Source organism: Cyanistes caeruleus, chromosome 19, assembly GCF_971803275.1.
Source record: "Cyanistes caeruleus chromosome 19, bCyaCae1.hap1.1, whole genome shotgun sequence".
NCBI lineage: Eukaryota > Metazoa > Chordata > Aves > Passeriformes > Paridae > Cyanistes > Cyanistes caeruleus.
In genome coordinates, this window is record NC_141719.1 from 4,877,511 (window position 1) to 4,896,498 (window position 18,988).

General features: G+C 45.1%; 1 protein-coding gene and 1 long non-coding RNA gene across 20 annotated transcripts in view; one reads left to right on the plus strand and one right to left on the minus strand.

Annotated features, from left to right (window-relative positions):
• UNK (unk zinc finger) overlaps positions 1-16,393 on the minus strand; it is a 41,137-nt gene extending 24,744 nt beyond the window's left edge. For 12 of the 19 annotated variants that reach the window (XM_086856750.1, XM_086856749.1, XM_086856748.1 and 9 more), the window contains exon 1: positions 16,121-16,333. In XM_086856750.1, the coding sequence (XP_086712876.1) occupies positions 16,121-16,218 (98 nt within the window). In that variant the 5' untranslated portion in view covers positions 16,219-16,333. Of the gene's footprint in view, positions 1-15,586; positions 15,912-16,120 lie in introns of those variants that run through there. The other 7 variants (XM_086856740.1, XM_086856734.1, XM_086856737.1 and 4 more) reach the window with 7 other exon arrangements.
• Positions 16,394-16,942: 549 nt separating this feature from the next.
• LOC147649804 (uncharacterized) lies at positions 16,943-17,374 on the plus strand. Its single transcript, XR_015277906.1, has 2 exons — positions 16,943-17,030; positions 17,212-17,374. It is a non-coding gene; the product is annotated as an uncharacterized LOC147649804 (long non-coding RNA).
• Positions 17,375-18,988: the final 1,614 nt, after the last annotated feature.

The window sequence follows — 18,988 nt, forward strand, 5'->3', positions numbered from 1 at the left end:
CAGCTACGAGCCCCAGCCAGTATCACACAGCAATTGGAATCCCAGACAGAAACCAAGAGCATTTTAATTCCTTCATCCTCACCCAGTGCTGGGCTTAAGTTCAAGAACAGCATCCTGAACCTCCTCAGTGCTCTGGAAACTAAGGGGAGATACCAGGCTTACACAACCTCGGTATTGAGCCCAGCACTCCACACTTGTGACAGGCCCAAATTAAACACTTAAAAATCCGACAGTTTAACAACTCCATAATCAGCTGAGCTGAAAGCTGCTTCCCTTCAGCAGGGAAGTTTAAAAACGTACACACTGACTAGGGATTTCGGTCTCCAGTGTCTCAATTGTTGCTGAAGAGTATTTGAAAATTAATTGCATTTCATGATTGGCTAAACTCCCCGGAGAAACATTTATTGTAATGTTAACGAGAGATAATTACATAAGTAAATGGTTCACCTGAAAAGTGTTTAACACCTAACTTGCTTCATCAGAAAGTCCTTCTTTAATGGTCTCTATTAAATAAATGATGTCTCACTCTTAATTTCAGAGCAAGTCCTGCAAACAGGTACCACTGAGCTCCACAGACATTAACTGTGCACAATCACCCCTGCAGCAGACCCAACTGAGGGAAGGAGAGTTGTCACATTAACTCAGTCATTTCAAGCCTTTCAATCACTGCTTTGGGTTTTCCTTTATTCCAAGCCACTACAACATCTTAAATCACCCTCCTCCACAATAGCCTGAATGGTAAATTGTCTTACAGCCCTTTATTTTCTTGATCCATGAAGTGAGTTTTGGCTCCTCTGGGAGAACGTGGACCACTCAACCACCCACTTTGTATTAAAATATATAAAAGGCCTCTAAAGCACGTGTGTTTTGAGAACCCAGAGAGGATATAGAGCCTGCACCACCGCAATGTGATGTCTCACAAAGCAGAAAGCAGAAAGTCATTAATATTTCAGGAGCCTCTTTGCAAAGGCTCTAAATAAAATGCAAAGAACACTGTCAGGACAGATCCTTCTGGTGTCAATGGTCTCTGTATTTTATATTTTTTTTTTCCAGAACAGCTGAAAAAAGGAATTTCAGAACGACCCTTGAAGCTGAAATCACATTGATGACTGGTACACATTTCACAGCATGTCAGCCAAACGCTGTGTCTGCACAGGAAGAGGAAATCCAGTAACGATAACTTGCATTTCTCAACCCCTCTCAGGAAACTCTACAGCCCTCACTTGAGGGGCAGAAGAATTATTACCCCTATTTTATACTGCAGCTACTTCCATATTTCTTTCGTAAAAAACGAAAAATGTAAGTTTATGTTGTATCTTCATCCAAATGTAATTTTTAAAAGGTGGAAAGCACATAGCACTGTCTTCTGATACAACATTAACATCAATACCCAGATTCCTGGAGGAAATGGTATCATTTATGAGCCCTTGTAAACAAGGATGAATGCAATTCTAAACAAATAGGACAAGACTGGCCAGAACAATGCAGATCAAAGTCCCCAGGCTGAGCTGAACTTGCTGTCAAACAGGATGGACGCTGCTGGAAATGAAAGGTTTTTTTCCCTGGGAAGACAAGAGGAGAGGTTCTTGGAGTAGTTTTAGGAACTCCTAGGGACCAACAGGAGAAGCAAACATTAGAAAAAACTCAATGCTACTTTGCTGAAATTCCGCTTCCTCTGGGATAAGGAAAGGGGCAGTGATTATTCTGCAATTATTTAGACTAGTGGGGAGCTGCTCACTGTCTTTAACTGCTAGTAGCATCTCAAGTCTCCAGGGCAGAGTAGCAAGTGTTTACCTCTGCAGCTTGGAATTGCAGGAGTTTTCCCTCTGCCCTGGAGGAATGGAGCAGGAACCTGCTCTGGGAGCTGCAGGGAAAAAGATGAGTGCAGTGGGGGAAGAAGAAAAATATTCAAACCTAGAAAGAAGGAGGAAAAAAAACAAAGCAATAACCCAAGAAGAATTTTTAACTTCGAAGTTTCATTTTTATCCTCCACAATTGCAGCCGTGTCCTGATCCCCTCTTTGCCTCCTAGTGCAGAGATCTCTTGTTTTTCTGCAGCTTTTCTGGTTCACACTGGTGTGCTCAAGCAGCTCGGTAGGATTCCTGCACCCATCCTGCTTCCAGGGCTGCAGCTTCCTGTCAAACTTGACCCAAGTCACACATGCAGTGGAGTCAGCTCAATTCAGGAAAATGTGCTGGTAATGCACAGCTGAGCTCCAAATTCCTCATAAAAGCCTTAATCCAAAGCTCCCAGAAATCACTGGAAGATGCACACTGATGCCAAGACAGTCTCTGCTTTGTAACAGAGGGATCAGGGGAGAGAAACAATACCAAGGAGCAAGGAAATGAAAAGATTAAAACCAGCTCCTCAAAACTCTTGTGGCTTCAGTGATGCAAAGCCAGGCTCTGCTTTGCTTCCAACACCCCTTGCACTGTTTGAGATCCTTTATGCAGGTCCCAAGTCAAGCTCCTCTCCCTTGCAGCCTTTGTTGCTCTTTCAGGTCAATCCCCTTTCTGCCAAAATTCCTCTCGGGCCATAGAGAGCCTCACAAACAGGACCTGAACTTCCTGCAGCAGAATGACACCGGAGAGAAAACCACTGGACAATATAACCATCACAGTCTGGCTAATCCAGACTAGAACACGGGCTGCAAATGTAGGGCAGTAGTGAGATCTAACACCACCACCATCTACATTCCACACACGGGTGGGGGTGTGTTTACACCCCTGTGCTGAGAGGCTGCAGCAGCCCTGCTTGTCTGGTGTCACACCAGTGTAAACCACGAGCAGCTTTTACACCAGGTCCTCACTCAGTGCCACTGGCACTGGGGCTCCCTCCCCACAGCTGCTCCTGGGTCACAACAAACCAACCCAGAAAAGGCAGCCCAGGTCTGGGTTGTTTCTGTAAAGTCCCACCTGGTGTGGGCACTTCATTTTGTTATTAGCATTGATATTAGGAATTATTAGTTCAGGGCCGTACAGAGATTCTCAGCCACCATCCAGAAGAGACCCCAGAGGCAAATTTAACAAAAAATCTACAAATTAATTTTTAGGTTGTGTGTTTTGTCTTGGGTTTTGGTTTAGGGTGATTTTTTTCTGTTTTGTTCTGGCTTTTTCTTCAAACCAAGTCTTAAATTCCTGTTAAGATTTCAGGTATCAGGGAGAAAATGCTTTTCTGCCATTACCATTTATTTTAGTCATGCGTGCCTTCTCTCAAACCATTACACTGGCAAAAATGCCATTTCACTGGCACAAAAGTACATGGGAATGCTGGGGACATTTGTTGGCATTTTTACATCAGTCATGTCCTGCTGTTTCACACAGGACTGCATGAGGCCATGGACCTCTCTGTAAAGTCTCAGGTGGTCCCAGTTCCCATCCTGAAAAATGCAGTCTGACTGAGAGGTCACTGCTCTCAGCTGCTTATTAGCTTTTGTCCTCTGGAAGCTCTGAGTGGCACTCATCTGTCCAGACAGCAGGATGGAGAAAGTTTTCCTAATTCAGGTTAGGACAGGTTTTAAAAAAACAAAAAAACCAAAAAAAACCAACCCAAATCCCTCCCCCCCCAAAAAACCCCCAAAAAAACCACAAAAACCTATACACACACACACACACACGTATATATATATATATATATATATATGTAAAACCCAGCTTCACTTAAAAATTTAAATTAGGTTTGAGCCAACACAGATAAAATTATCTGAAGCAAACCAGGGTGTGCTTATCCAACAGACTGTCTGCTCAGCAGACAGCATTGCAAAACTCAGGAGAAAAGATCTAACTATAGATATTGATACTTCTAATTCAATAATGCTTATCTTTTGGGAATATTTTCAAAACTGCTATTTTCTTCTTAAGCTCAGAGAACCACCCCGACACAAGAGGAAAAGAGCTGTCCATATTAAATCAGCTCTCTAAATTCATTTCACCCTCATAAAATTTTATTGCAAAAGATGATATCAGACACACTTTAAGTAAGAAACCCATGACTCAATTATTTTCTTTTACTGAACTGTGGTATTCCAATTGAAATGAGTCAGTGGTGCATGACAGAATCTACTTATTCCAACAGGATACTCAATAAAAATCCTACTAATGCACCTTTCATTTAACATATTACTGATAGAGAAAACCCATGATATGCAGCTCTGACATTGCTCAGGAGTTTTTGCTCTTGGGGCAAGGGAGATGTTTCAGATTAAGCAAGTTGAAAAGAGAGAGTTAAAGAATAGGATTGTTCCAAAATAATTCAGAGAGTTTGATACCAGCACTCACACAATGTCTTAGGAAATGCTGGCATTTCAATGCAAATTCCTGACAGGTAACAGAACCTTCAACTCTCAAGATTTCTTGGAACTGGGGAAGAAAGATTTGAAGCAATCTGACTTCATGGTAGCTGCAAACCACCAGCAATCTGGTTTACAACTCTGCAATGTTTAGTGTCCTTCCAGTAAGAACAGAAGTTAAGACAGGTCTGTTTCAATAAGTATTTTTTACTGACAGATGAAATTTAATATTGAAATAGAGTCTCACATGAATCACTGCTGAATATGAAACAATAACAAACACTTTAAGCAGCAATCTTCAAAGTTTTAATCATAATTTCAGGAAAAAAGTCTCATCAAGTTCTACCAGAAATCTATGTCAAAGCATAGTTTGGGTTGAAAGGGACCTTAAAGATCATCTATTTCTAACCTCTTGCCATGGGCAGGGATGCTTACCCACTAGATGAGGTCTATCAGCTATTGTGGCTCACCAGTATTTAGATATTTCCCCTTTTACCACATTTAATGGTATTTAGAAAAATCACCTCATCCACCTGACCAAGCCCTCACACTTTACACACCAAGCTTTTTGCATACACCATGCACCACTTGGCACAAAAGGCAAACATCTCTCTCAGGACATCTCCACAAGTATCATTCCATCTGCCTTTCCATACCCTCAGCAGCCAGGTGCGGTTCTGTAAACCTTGAAAAGATTAGAAAGCATTTAAATCTCAAAGAAAAATATATGGATCACTTTATAAAAACAAAAAGCTGACCGTGAATGTGGGGAAGGAGAAAAGGATGAGGAAAAAGTTTCAGTAAGCTCAGATCTGTCAAGAAGATAGACTTCACATGCCTCAGTGTTTTCTTTATCACCTAAATAAATTGAACCATCAACTGGAAAAAGGTCACACAGCAGACAGCAGTGTGTGATTTTAAAGCTGCTAGATTTCCCCTCCTCCATTAGAGCTTGACAACAATGTCAGTCTAAGGGCAAATAAAGAAAATGAGAGTTGGAGAGACTTATTACAGATGCATGGAGCTGGGTTTGTTTGGTTGTGGAGGTATTTTGTTTTAAGACTTCATATAACTCATTGTATACCTCAGTGGTCAAAATGCCAACTGCTCACAGCCATAAGCCATTGCTTCCCCCAGTTTTTGTTGTAGAAATAGGTAGGCAGCACTCAACTCTTCCATTTTGTAGGCATCTGAATGACTTAGCAAGCAAAGTTGAGCTGGATGCTTCCAAATAAATGGAAATGCAGAGCGTACTGCAGAAAATAAAATACAAACTGCCAGATTACAGGAATCTGAGAATAATACACCAAAATGCACACAGTCACATTCAACACTAAGATGATCCATACTGGAGCTCCATTTCTGGATTTCAAAGTTGATCATGAGCTGGACAAGAACACAGCAAATTCATTTCAGCCACAACTAATTAATTCTATAGTACCAATACTTAATTGATAACTGAGTGACTGCAAAAGTTCAGGCTAACATGTTTTGGCAACTATCAAAAACCATCAGGACGTTTTTCAATTAGAAGGAAAAAGACAAACAGTCATGCCTTGCCTACACTGCAAAGCTAAGGGAAAACAGAGAAATGCTACTGTGTGGTGCTGGCCCATCATGGGAAGACAGATTTGCACCAGCCTCAGGCAAAACATTGTTCAGTTTCCACAGTTATAGCAAAAATGGTTTTGTTTGGAGAGAAATGCCATGCTGAAGCTAAGAAGCTCACCAACACTCTGTCCTGATGAGGAACAAGAATCAAGGTCTTCAGCCTGGAGTTCACTTGATAAAATGCACATTTATCACATCTGTGAGCAGCCAGGACATGAGTTCCACGAGTCACAACTGTGTTCCTGTCCATGGGTGTGGGGAAGAGGTGCTTGCTCAGACTTCCCAGGAGCTGTGCATCCCTTTGCTTGGCAGCCCTTGAGTTGTGTCACTCAAAACCCAACAAATAAAGTAATTGGAGTAATTTTTTTGTCTGCATGCTGTCTTTAAAAAGCAGGCACTTGTTGCATCAGCAGACCGTGAAATGTATATAACCAAGTGACACCAATAAAATCCATTTCAAACACAAGTGTTTGTTTACACAGAGCTTTCACCTTTTTAATTAAAACAACCCAACCACTGGCAAAGGCAAACACTTAATGGCACTACATTTCAGAGGCATTTCCTTTAAAGCCATTCACCAAGATCCAGAATTCTGCATAAAGCCTTGAACTTCCATTTACATTTCCTTGAGTTAGTTATCCTTTTTTTTCCCAAATTACTTGGCAATGAATATTTATTAGACATGACCTCAAAATTACCTCAATATTTAGGCAGTTCATGCAATGTTTTAAACACACAGCCCATTTTTCCAAGTTTAAATGACATATTTGCAATTTGACACCGTTAGTTTATGTAAACTGTGCCTAAAGCACGTTTTCCTGTTTTCAAACATGGATCACCCTGATTGAGACAACCCTCACCCCTCTCTGGGTTGGTTTTTGCACCACAAACTATTCAGTTGTCATTAATCCTTCCCTATGGCACCTATATAAGTGGTGAGTCTGTGAAAACAGGATCATATAGAAATAATTACTTTTCAGTAACACAGGTTGAACCTGTTGCAGGGAAAACACTGGAGCTCACTGCATCCAAACACTGCTGAAGGTCTGTACCTGCTTCAGTTGTCAGCACAATATATCAACATATGCTTAAATATGAAGAGTTAAATATTTTACTACTAATTACTTCACAAAAACATCCATCCCCAGGCTTATCTATTATGGCAATTTATAGCCAGGTAAATTTTCTCTTTATATTAACTCAATATATTAACTTATATTATCCCATATCTTATGGATGGGATAGATGATGAATCTTTATCCCAGCGTGTTTATAGCCTCAGAAAGGTAGAACCCAAGCAGGGTCAACACACACCAGGTTTGGTACATCAAATTAAAGTCTGAATAACACCCTGATGTCCTGTGCTGTAAAAATTAAAGTTCCAGTTTCCAGCAAAGGTTTTTTTTTCCATACTGTACTTCTCTCACCACTGATTCAAGCACTAACAAAGCCTACCCAGGGCTTACAATTGTAGAAACACCAGGGAAGGCTGGGAACAGGGCTGGGCTGTTTGAAAACTTGTGTTACTCACTCTGCTAGTTCCCTAAAACAAAACATCCCACATGCAAGAATTCATAATGGCCAATTCAGAAAAGTATGATTTCCATACAAGCCATTCCACAGCTCAGGCTTTCAGCTGCAGATTGTTATGAGCATTTGTAGCCAGCTAAGCCTCAACATCTTGTCTCACAAGAGGTGCTTTGGAAACAGAGCACAGCAGCCTTCCCTCTCCTGGCCACGCCAAGACCCTCAAGATTTTACAGACAGCTCACAGATCAGTTTCAGCCCCACACTCACAAGAGTTTTAAGATAGAACATGAGCTGTTTGAAGGGCTGTATTTACACAGGACCAAAACCAGACAACCAAAGCTCCACATGATATGACGGCTCTGTAGTGCTCTCACCCAGCCCAATCTACATTGGAAATGAAATAGCATCTGCTTCTTCTCAGGTTAAACACCAGCAGCTTTGCAGCAGCCTCTTTGGAAAGGCTTTCATTTGTGAACAGACATTTTCTGCTGTGAGTTTGAAACAAAACACGGTGATTATCTAACAAGCATGAACCTGCATCCATAACACATGTGCCAGCTCAAAGATAAAAGCCAACCCTTACTGGCTGATTTTGAAGAATCAATGTCAACCATTCAATCGATTTTCTTTTCCGCTCAGCACTCAAATCAGACTTCATCTGTGCCTGCAGTGGCCCAGTGGACTCTTTCAGCACTCCAGACAGCAAGCACACCTCTGAATAAAAGTCCTGCACACCCTGGTGTCCCAAAAAGCTCCACTGCAGGTTGATAGCAGCTCTCCTCCAAGGGGAAAGCAGGCAAACCCTAGGCTATTCCACAGCTTCTCATTTACCACTTTGACCAATCAATGCACTGATAAATCTCTCATGATATTTTAAAAGTGCAAACAATATTTTTTTTGTTGCTGTAAAGCTGCACAGTTTTCCTCAGGCATTTGCTGTTTGTATTTCTGCTATGACAGTAACAGTCAAGTGCCATCAATGAAAATTCATGGTCTATTGAAAACTTTAGAGGAGAAAAAAAAAAAAGTCACCTCTGAGCACACTGGGTGTGGACTGACAGCTTCTTTTTGAGCTGAAGACAAAGGATAACAAATAGGATAACAAGTAATACTGACTTTAATTCGTTTTTTTGCAGATATTCATAGAATCATAGAATAGCCTGAATTGGAAAATACCTTAGAGATCATCCAATTCCAGCCCCCCAAGTTCTGGTTCCAAGTTCATCCAGAATAGTTTCAAAAAACTAATTCTCTTTCCATATGGCCATGACTACATATTAATCAAAACAAATTTTAGGCATACAATGATAAAAGCCATCCCACCTTAATTTTAGCTGCACTTAGCAGTGCCATCGGTCCAAGGAAGGCAGTATATGCTCTGCTGAAATGGATTTGCCATTTTGACCATCTGATAGTTAGAGATGGCATGAGAATTTTCTTTGACAAAATTCAGTGCAAGTTTCTTCTCTACCACTGTTTTGACAACTTCATTCAACAAAATGTCTCTGACTTCTAGCAAGAGGTAAGAATCAGGCCAGTATTGAGCTCTTTCATTGCCATCACTGCACTTTAGTGCTTAAAATTCCTTAAAATATTTCTTTCAAATAAAACCTAGAACTTTCCTTGTTGTAACAATCACCTCCTAAACCTGAATGAACACTACAACAGGGTAAGGGGTCTGTGAGTCAGAAGCCAGCCTGCACCAGAGCTAAGGAGAGAACGAATTGCTGGTATTCATTTCAAGGGAACACTCATTCCAGCTGATATTTCAAATGTCAAGTTGGTATTAACTGCATCAAGCACTGATCAAAATACACAAGACAAGAGATTGCTGAGAAAATCATCACAAGCATCTAAATTGGCTGTCAGCACTAGGAGGAGTTTGGGAAGGTACAAGCCTTTAGCATCTCCCTATGCTCCCTTCTGCTGATGCTCTGTATTTCTGATGCCCTGATATAAAAGACAAACTCTCTCTCAATAAATTAGAGGGAAAAAAAGGTAGCTAAGAAATAGCACTTGCTCCAGAGCCTGCTGGCACGTGACCACCCATTAATTTAGGACACAGAGCGGGAATTGCTGGCTGGCTCTGTGCACACACAGCTTTCAGTAACAGCTCTGTACCTGATTTGCAAGTGATGTGCTGAACATTACAGAAAGTTTATAGAGTATATAAATTCCTTATAAGATAGAAACTGCTGTGATTTACTCCCTCTTATAATTCACAATTTCACCAAAATCCAGTTTAAGGTGGAAACTGATAAAATATTGAAATTGTTTTTCAATCTAATCTAATCTAATCTTTAAATCTAATAACAATTAGACAAAAAAAAAAAAAAGTCTTCACTACAGTGATGCAAGTGACTCGTGGGCAAAAGGACCAGGTAACTTCTCGCCATCTCCTTCAGCCTATTCTGCTACTTTCAAAAAAATTTATGAAGTTTTTAAAAGCAGCAAGTTAATGGAAGAAACTAAACCTCCCCATAGCATCCTCTGAAAGTGAACATGGCCCTTCATGTCCTGACAAGCAGGTTCTCACAAGCCTCAGCCCAGCAATTAAAGATATTATTGCCTCTTTATTTTGTTCCTGTGTCGGAAATTACAGCTCCTTTAACAGGGACCACAGAAGGGCTGTGTCCTTGCCCAGGCTCAGCCGGGTGCATTAACACAGTCCCCAGTGACAGCTCATGCTAATATGCCACACAATAAGTGTGATTAACTGAAGTCCTGACACATTCCCTCCTGCCTCGATGTCACAGGGGCAGGGACATGCAGCAAGCAGCCAGGCAGGGATGCTGGAATGTACTACAAGAAAGATTTTCCCAAGGACACTGGTCAGACCCCTTGGAACAAGAAGGATGAAGTAGCTGCTCCTAGAAGGTAATAAAAGCTTTTTCTAGAAGAACAGATCTAAAGACAATAAAATGTTGGAATTCCAACAGAATTTTCCTAAAAATAAAGAGGTTAACAATGTTAAAAATACTAGACAATACTTAAACTTACAAATGAGAAAAACTGGTATAATGGGAAACTCTAAGCTCAGAGCTCAGGATCATAGAACAGATGGAATTGGGAGGGACCCACAGAATCACCAAGTCCTAGATTTTCTAGAACAATTATTAACTTTAATATTAGTCTATCATGCCACAAAAAACTATCCTATGTGCTAATGTAAGCAACATATAACCATCAAAATAAAGCTTTTTATTAAAAATTAAAGAACCATCTTCCATATTGAAACAATTCTGCATCATTGAACCCTTCTCCTCTTTCACAGTTTCGGATTTTTGAAACATCAAATCTTGCCAGACCAAAACTAATTCTGAAAACGTCACAGCAGTACACGAAGCTTTTTGCTCTGCAAAATATTGATATGACACCTCTAGGACAGTTATCCATACGTGAATTCCATGTCAGACTGATACCCAGAAGTACTCAAGAAGTGGGAATGCAGCAAGCAAACCACAGGTCCAGCCCTACTTCAACACAAAGGGAAAAAACCCATTTTGCCCCAACACATTTGGGGCACAGATTTGGCCCAAATTCCCCTCACCAGCCCCTCTCTCAAGCTGGAGCCTTTCAACACTCAGCCTTTGAAGAACCATAAAATCTAAAATGTTATTTTCAGCACACGTGTTTGGTGGTGAGAGCATACTGTGAAGGCAGCTCTTCCTGTTCACACTCCAGCACTTTGTATTTCCAACTTCCTGTAACTATTCACACTTCCTAATAACAGCTGGCAGTGGATGTGCATTCAGTGAAGTTCACACAGACTCAAAAAATACCAGTAATAATAACCAGCTTATACTTTCCTGATGACATTTACAGGTAATGATGTAGTAGACCACTGGTAAGCCCCAGGTTTAGAAGTATTGACTCACTCTGTGCTTTCCTAAGGGTATTACCTTTCATTGTATATAATACAATAATATCATCATCTATTATACATCTTCTGTGCTTTCTCCAAAGGTATTACCAAATTTGAAACCTAAAAACACCTGGGTTTCTTTTTGTTGTTTTTGTTTTCTGGGTTATTTGGGCATTTTTTTTTTCTTTGATTAGTTTTGTGTTTTGTTTTGTTGGGGTGGCTTTTTGTTGCTGTTATTTTTGTTTAAACAATGGAGCTAGTTTCTACAACTTGTATAAGTCCATATCAGCTTATTGATCTAAGGGTTATCACCAGTAAAACCAAAGCAGAATTAGGGCAGCAGTTTGTTATTTTAAGAGTCCTGATGGTTTAAAAAGAACACAAAAGGTTTCTAAAAACAATTTCCAAAGCCTCAACTCATGCAGTAGGGTGTGAAGACCACCCAACTCAAGCACATTAAATGTATAACAGACTGAGCAGGCAAATGTTATGGCCCTGCAAGAGCAAACAGCAACCCTGAAAAATTGCTAGCTACAAACCTGGTTTTTGGTTTTCTTCCCACAGACACTCAGTCTGCACCTTTGAGATCAGACATGTCCTGTTTGCTCTGCCAGTGGTAAGACACCATCCACTGATAAGGAGATAAGGATTACTCTCTGCTGCTACGGAGATGCGTTTTTGAGTGCTGTTGGTTTTGAGTAAGAATTCAGATGTACAATTTTGAGATAAGTAAGACTTAAATAAGCACACCTATGGTCTTGGTACTTTTACTTCTTCCTCACCCATATTTCCATTGCTGTCCTAATCCGAGTTCCTATTTGAGGCCGAGAAACCACCAGACAAGGCACGATGCAGACACAAGAATGTCTCTGATTTAAGTTATAGCCAAAGTATTTCACCAGCTCCATTTTCATCCCCATTTACAATGTCCTTCATTCAAGTCCTGTGGTCCTTCCATGCCTAAATGGCACCAGAATGGTTGCCAGACAAAGCTTGGCTGAGCACAAGCCAGTCACTACACGACAGCCCAGCCAGCCATGTGGATGCAGCTCCAGCACAACTTACAGAGTACTAATCCTTCAGGAATTTCCCACAATTCCTCTCCATGTGCAAAAGGAAAGACAAGTTTTTTGCCTTTTCTGCTGCGAAGGTATAATCACAAACTTTATCTTGATGCACTGCAAAAGAGGACAGGATGTGCTCTCAGCATCTCACCCAGAACTCAAGAGGTGGTACAGCCAGTAAGGACACGGAATCCCGAAGGTCACTTCCAGGGCTGCTGCTCATATTTAAGATGGGCACACTCAAGAGAAATGTCTTGAGTAGCAATGATTTAGGTTATGCACAACAGATCTGTGTCCCAAAGAGTTTTTCACCTAAATCAGAGTATTTTAAATGCCACTTGTGAGCGTGTGTACTCTGAATGCACCCGACTGAAGGGGCTCTCTGTTTTTTATTAAACGGGTTAATTTATCTCCACCTGAACATTTGCTTTCCTGCAGAGTTATTAAACTGTCTGACTTTCAGGTGAATGCACAGTGAACAAAGGGCTGCTCCACTTTCACTTATCTAAATTCTGCCAGATCAATAAACACCCAAGCAGTGGAAACAATCTTTACAATTCACAATTAAGGCATCAAGTCTGACTGAAGCCAAGCATGCTGCCAGCAGCCGAACAGAGGAACCATAGCAAAACAAAACTGTCCCAGAGCATTCCGTACCTACAGCTCCAGTGACTGAGCACTTGCTTTCAGTTTCTTCCACATGTGTAGGTGCACATTAAAGACAGAAGTACCTGCAGAAATAACGTGCTAGACGGAGACAAGAAATGCTGCAAAACCAATCCTCAGCTGGGGTTTGACAGAGCCTACCCAAACCAAATCCACTTCCCATGCAGCCCCTGCAGAGCACATTGCCCCAAGCTGATCCCAGCCTCCAGGAACCCCAGGAACAAGGCTGTCTCACCCCTTTGTTCCTGGGAATACACTGGTTTCATCCTGCTATGGGAGCTGTGGGATCACAGAAAGCAGCCACATGCAGGAATATCTAATCCAGTAACCCAGGGAGAACACAATGGAGTATTTTGTTACTCACTCGGGTTCTACAAATGGAATACCAGATCCCCAGACAAGGAGCATGCCATCCATAATTAAACAGCAAACTTCAGCATCTACCAGCAACTTGTCTCCAGGAATATCCAGCTGCATGCCATGACTGCTACCAAAGGACACAAATCATGGAAGTTCAGCCTCTTCTGCTAACAGTGACAAAGGTGTGGGAGAGCATCACCAGCTCTATTTTTCCCACATTTTCTTTTGCTGCACATCTAAAGTAAACACAAAGGCTTCCTAACAGAAAAAAAACAGAGGTCCAAAGTATCTAAAAAATCTCATGCAAGAAACACCAAGAGTTTAGAAATTCACACTTAATACAGAAATTGGAACATTTCCTTACAAATACAACCAAAACTTTCCGAGAGATGCCCAGCACCAGATTGCCTGTCCCCAGGGAACAGCAAAGTATGCAGATAATTAAGCTTACTTGAGTTTACAACTTGTAACCTTCGTGTCATTTTATGGAAACAAACTGTATTTAAGGGAAAAAAAAAAGGAAGAAAATATTTACATTTTGACAACATACAACTTGTTCACATGAGCGACCACCAAATAAGTTCCCATATGTTATCAGGAGGAGGTTTACAGTCTGATGTGACCCAGTGTACACATCCTAGACTTCCAAAGGATGGCTCACATCCCACTGTCAGCACTCAGCAGCCCCCAAACCCGTCTTTCACTTATGGTTATTCAGCTCCTCTGCAACTGTTTCCACTGAAGTATTTTTAGCATCCATCTTCAAAACACAAGTTTTACCCTCTGGAAAGAAGCTAATTGCACCACCAGCTTTGTTCCACGCTGTCCCATTTCCGTCCTCTTTCCCAATCTCCTCTTTTTTCTTGAAGTCTTTCTTCCTCTATTTTTTCTAATACTTGATCCTTCTTCCCAGTCATGCTTAGCCAAGTTATCACCTTCACCTTCCTCTAGCCAGTGTCCTCACTTTCTCAACCTCATCTCCTTGTTTTCCTTCTCGCTTTTTACCGATTCTTTCTCCATCACTGGTGTCACTCCATCTCTACAGGCAGCTCCTGTTCCTTCTTTTTCCCTACAGCAACATTCCCAGCAAACTCTTCCATGCCCATTTCCCCCCTAAAACCGTCAAACTTGTACACCACACCAGAAACTATACAACCTACGACTGTGGCCAGTTCTGTAAGGATTATGACAGGATCTTCACAATAACAATAAAACCTGGAAGCCCTCACTCTGCCATAGTATTCCAAACAGCCTGAATGAAAGGGGTGGCAGGTAGCCTGTGATCCCAGCAACAGGTACACAGATTGTATGGATCCATGCCTGTGAATTCCTTAAAGGTCTTTTTATTCCAGGTATCACAGTGTGGACACAAGGAAGTCCACCACGAACCTTATGAAAATGGAAATTAAAAGCACACAGAGCACACGTCTCACTTTGGGTGGGGGCATTGACACAAGCCAGAGATATGAGTATTTGTAGGGTACTAATAGAACAACACCCTAAAATGATAAGAGCAAACGGCTCAGCACATGTATTTTGTCCACAAGGAACAGTTCCAAACTTTTCTCTTTTAAGGACAGGGAGCACATGACCTATTTCCAGCCGTACCCATCCATCAGCAGCCCACCTCACAAAAATAATGCTCGCTCCTGATCCGTTATCCCTGTCACACAAGAGGATGGGAACATCATCACCACAACCTCCAACAAGTGGTCACAGGCCAACTTCACACAGCTCTGACAGGTTGTTTCCTTGGGACAAGGCAGGGAAGTGGTATTTTTTGGTTAGGAAAGACACATTCCAGCAACAAGTGTTCCCTAAGGGAGTATCTCCAGTGATGGAGGTGACACACACCAACAGTGTGCCCCGCACAGCCAGATCACACCCGTGCAGTGTCAGGAAAGCAAGAATGGGGCAAACGCTCGTCCAGTGTTCCAAGGGGGATATTCCACACGTCTGTGTCATTCCCAAAGACACCTGCCCTGAGAGGGACCCACTCGAACCCTCCATCACCAACCACCGAGGCTGTGACCTGGGGACCTCCTGTCACCTCACATCTTCCTCCACAGGGGCCAAGGAACCCCCAGAACCCTCAGGGGATGGAGGACAGGGGTGACAGCCCTGGGTGGCAGCTCACCAAAACCTCAACCCCCCAGAGCACCACCCCCACACGAGATGACACCCGGGGGAACAGACCCCGACCGTGGGCAAGGGGCAGAGCTGGGGATCCAGGGGTCCCCTGACATCCCGTGGGACAGACGCCCAGCCTCGGGCGGGGGTGTCACCAGAGGGCCCGGAGCTCCACCAACACCACGGGGGAGGGACCAGGGATGTCACTCGTGGGTCCCCTCACCCGCCGCGGAACGGATCTGGGGTGTTGCCCGGGGGTGCCCTCACATCCCGGGGGATGGACCCCCACCTCAGGAGGCGGTGTCACCCGAGAGGGAGGGACCGGGGAGTGAGGGGCCGGGGGTGTCACCCGAGGGGCCGGGGGTCCCCTCACCCCCGGGGGAGGCGCGGCGGCCCCGGTGCATCACGGGGGTTTGGGGGGGGGGTCACTCATCCCCCGCCCCTCCCTCTCCCCCCGCCGCCCCCGGCCCGCGCCGGCCGAGGCCGGTTCCAGCCGGTGCCCGCGCGTCCCCCCGCGCGCCCCCGCGCGCGCCGCACGCTGACGTCAGGCGCGTGTTGGCGCGCGGGCGGGCGGGCGGCGGCGGGGAAGCTCCCGGCTTTACGTACGTGTAGTGCTGCGGCTTCTCGGGCTGCGCCTGCAGCGCGCTGGCGGCGCTCGCCGGCCCGGCCGCGGCGGGGCCGCCCGCCACCGGGCCCTTGGACATGCCTCCCGCCTTCCGCCGCCGCCGCCGCCGAGGAGACCTTTATTATTCACTCTGCGCGGTCCGCACGGAGGGCGCCGCGCGCAGGCGCCGCCGCCGCCATTGCCGCCCCGGTGGCGCGCGGGGCGGGGTGGGACTTGTAGTTTGGCCGCGCGCGCGCCGCCCGCCAGCCCGGGACGCGGTGGGCGGTGGCTTCCGGCCGGCGGGACTACAAGTCCCAGAGGCGCCCCGCGGCGTTGCGGCCTCTGCGCTTCCTGCCGCGTGGGGCGCGACGGGAGCTGTAGTGCGCGGGGAGGTGGGGGTGGAGCGCCGGGGCGCCCCCCGGTGGTGGGGCGAGATTGGGGCCGGGAAAGCCCCAATCCCAGGGACGGCACCGACCCCCGGGGAGAATCGAACCCCTGAGGGTGAGGAGCGAACCACAGGATGGCACCGGGCCCCTGGGGGAGCACCGAGCCCTGGCAGGACACCGGCCCCGGGGGCGGCACGGCCCGCTAGGCCCAGCCCCTCCAGGCGGGTTCGGACGGGAGCGGGGGAGGCCAGTCCGGGGGGCTGGTGAGGGGCCGGGAGTTATTTGTGTCAGGCGACCTCACTTCCTTCCTCCCCCCTCTTCCTCTGCCTCAGGGGCTGAGCGTGGACGCGGGAGCGCGGCCAGAGGGTTATTTTAGTGCTGGCATCGCTGATCGCTCCACGGCCCTCCCCACCCACGGGACAAGGCCCTGCAGGAAGTGCCCGGGAATAGCACTGCGGCCCGAGGAGGAGGAGGAGGAGGGGGAGGAGGAAGGCCCAGCGAGCCTGGAAAACCTACCTCGGAGCAGGTGACACCAATGGCACCTGGCTGCTGGGACATCGGGGCACGGGCTCCCCGTCCTCCCCGGGGAGAAACCCCCCCTGGAAGCAGCCGTGTCCAAGGAATCGGCCGAATTCCCATGTGGAGCGCTTCCTCTGCCAATTAACTTCTCTCCCAGGGGAGGAAATGATACGAGTTTCTTTTAATAGGACTTTGATCTCTTGGGCTCCACACAGGAGTGCTCCTGGCGCTGGGATCTCCACTGGTGTGGGAAAGGGCACACGGCATTTATCGGGCAAACACCTTTTTTACCTCTGCCAGCCCACACGGGGTGAGCAACGTTAATAATAAACTGTAGGCTTGGTCTCTGGAGCTGGTTTGGGGAGGCAAATCACTTTTTAAATTCCTGTTTATACTGATTTAATATCTACTGCATGCAGGCTTGTCCTGAGGTGATTTAGTAGTTTATTTTCAGGCATTTGGAGGAATAAGTCACAGGATATCAATACCTTCTTATTCATCTAACCAGCCTCCATGGGAAGCTGGAGCACTGGAATTATGCAGCTCCTGGTCAGGTAGGGCTTTTCCTCAGTCAGTGCAGGTGTTTCAGTGAGTATCTCCACACACTGGGTTGGGTACACCCAGCCCAGAACCACTGTCAGTCATGAACCTGCTGGAAAATCCACTCAATTATTGAGGAATCACACTGAAAGCACCACCAACCTGCACTTTGTCCAAAGGGACTTGGATGCCACAGGCTCCAATCCCTCCTAGCTGATGTTTACAACCTGGTGCTGACGCTGTTTCATCTTCCAGGGCACACACCCTGCCAAGTGATGGGGAAACACTGAGGACACTCCAGCATTTATTCCCACCTTTGCTAACCTGGGTTGGTTTGCCCTCCTCAGCTTCTGCGTGTACACCTGTCCCTCACCCTGCTCCACCCCCGGTGACACCAGGCTTTTCTCCAGGGTTTTGGAGAGGAAAAAAACGAAAGTATCTCCAAAATGATAAGTCCGAGTAGCCATTACTATGAAAACTGGAGAAGGAAATAATTAAGGAGACTCTGAACTCCTGGTAACAAAGTTTCACCTGGCCTCCTGGCATTAGTGACAGTGCAGTGCGCTCTCAAAAGTGAAAATTAAATGTATTAAATTCTGTTACCACCAGAACCAGTTCCTAATTTTATTTTCCCTATGAGTGAACAACTCAGATGAAAGGAGAATTCTTCCCTTTCCACCTTCCAAAACAACACAGTGAGTATTCACCTACAGCTCCCAAGCTTGAATACACAGCTTTTTGCCTCTGATAAATAATTAACATTTTCCTTTAGAAGAGAAAAAATGAACCTGAAAATGAGGACCAGAGGCAGGGGAGAAGACATCCCTCAGGCAGCAACAGCCTCAGCACACGTGATGGCCCTGTCACACCACGGTGCCACATTTGCTTGAGTGGCCAGGTGGACATAGGAGCAGGATGTGCTCCCAACACATTCCCGACGTGCCAAGCTCCATCCTGGCTCTTCCCACCAGGCCAGTGCTGACCCCAGAGGCCGAGGATGCAGAGCCTCATGCAGAGAGTGGGTGATTCCAGCTGCGCTCCACTTTGGGAAGCTCACGGACGCCTTTGGGAGCGTCTGTTTGTGTTCCCTGCATATCCTACGTGCCACAACTCCAGGGCATTTGGGACCTGTTCTTCTTGATCCTGGGAGCCTTCCCGTGGGGGCAGGGACCTGCCTCCACAGTCAGTGCAAATACAGTAAAATAGCAATATAAATCAAGGTATAAATTAAGGCAGCAGTTTTCCCCAAAAGACAAGTTTTTTATTGAATTGTTATTTATCTTAGGAAGACAAATGCCAAGACGGTAACAACAGGGAGCACGGATTCTGGATTTCTAGTTGCAGTGAAAGTTTGTGATTCCCTTTGGGGATGAAGGTGCCCCACAGAGTCAGTGTGATTTGGGGAATGGCAGGGTACGAGGAGCT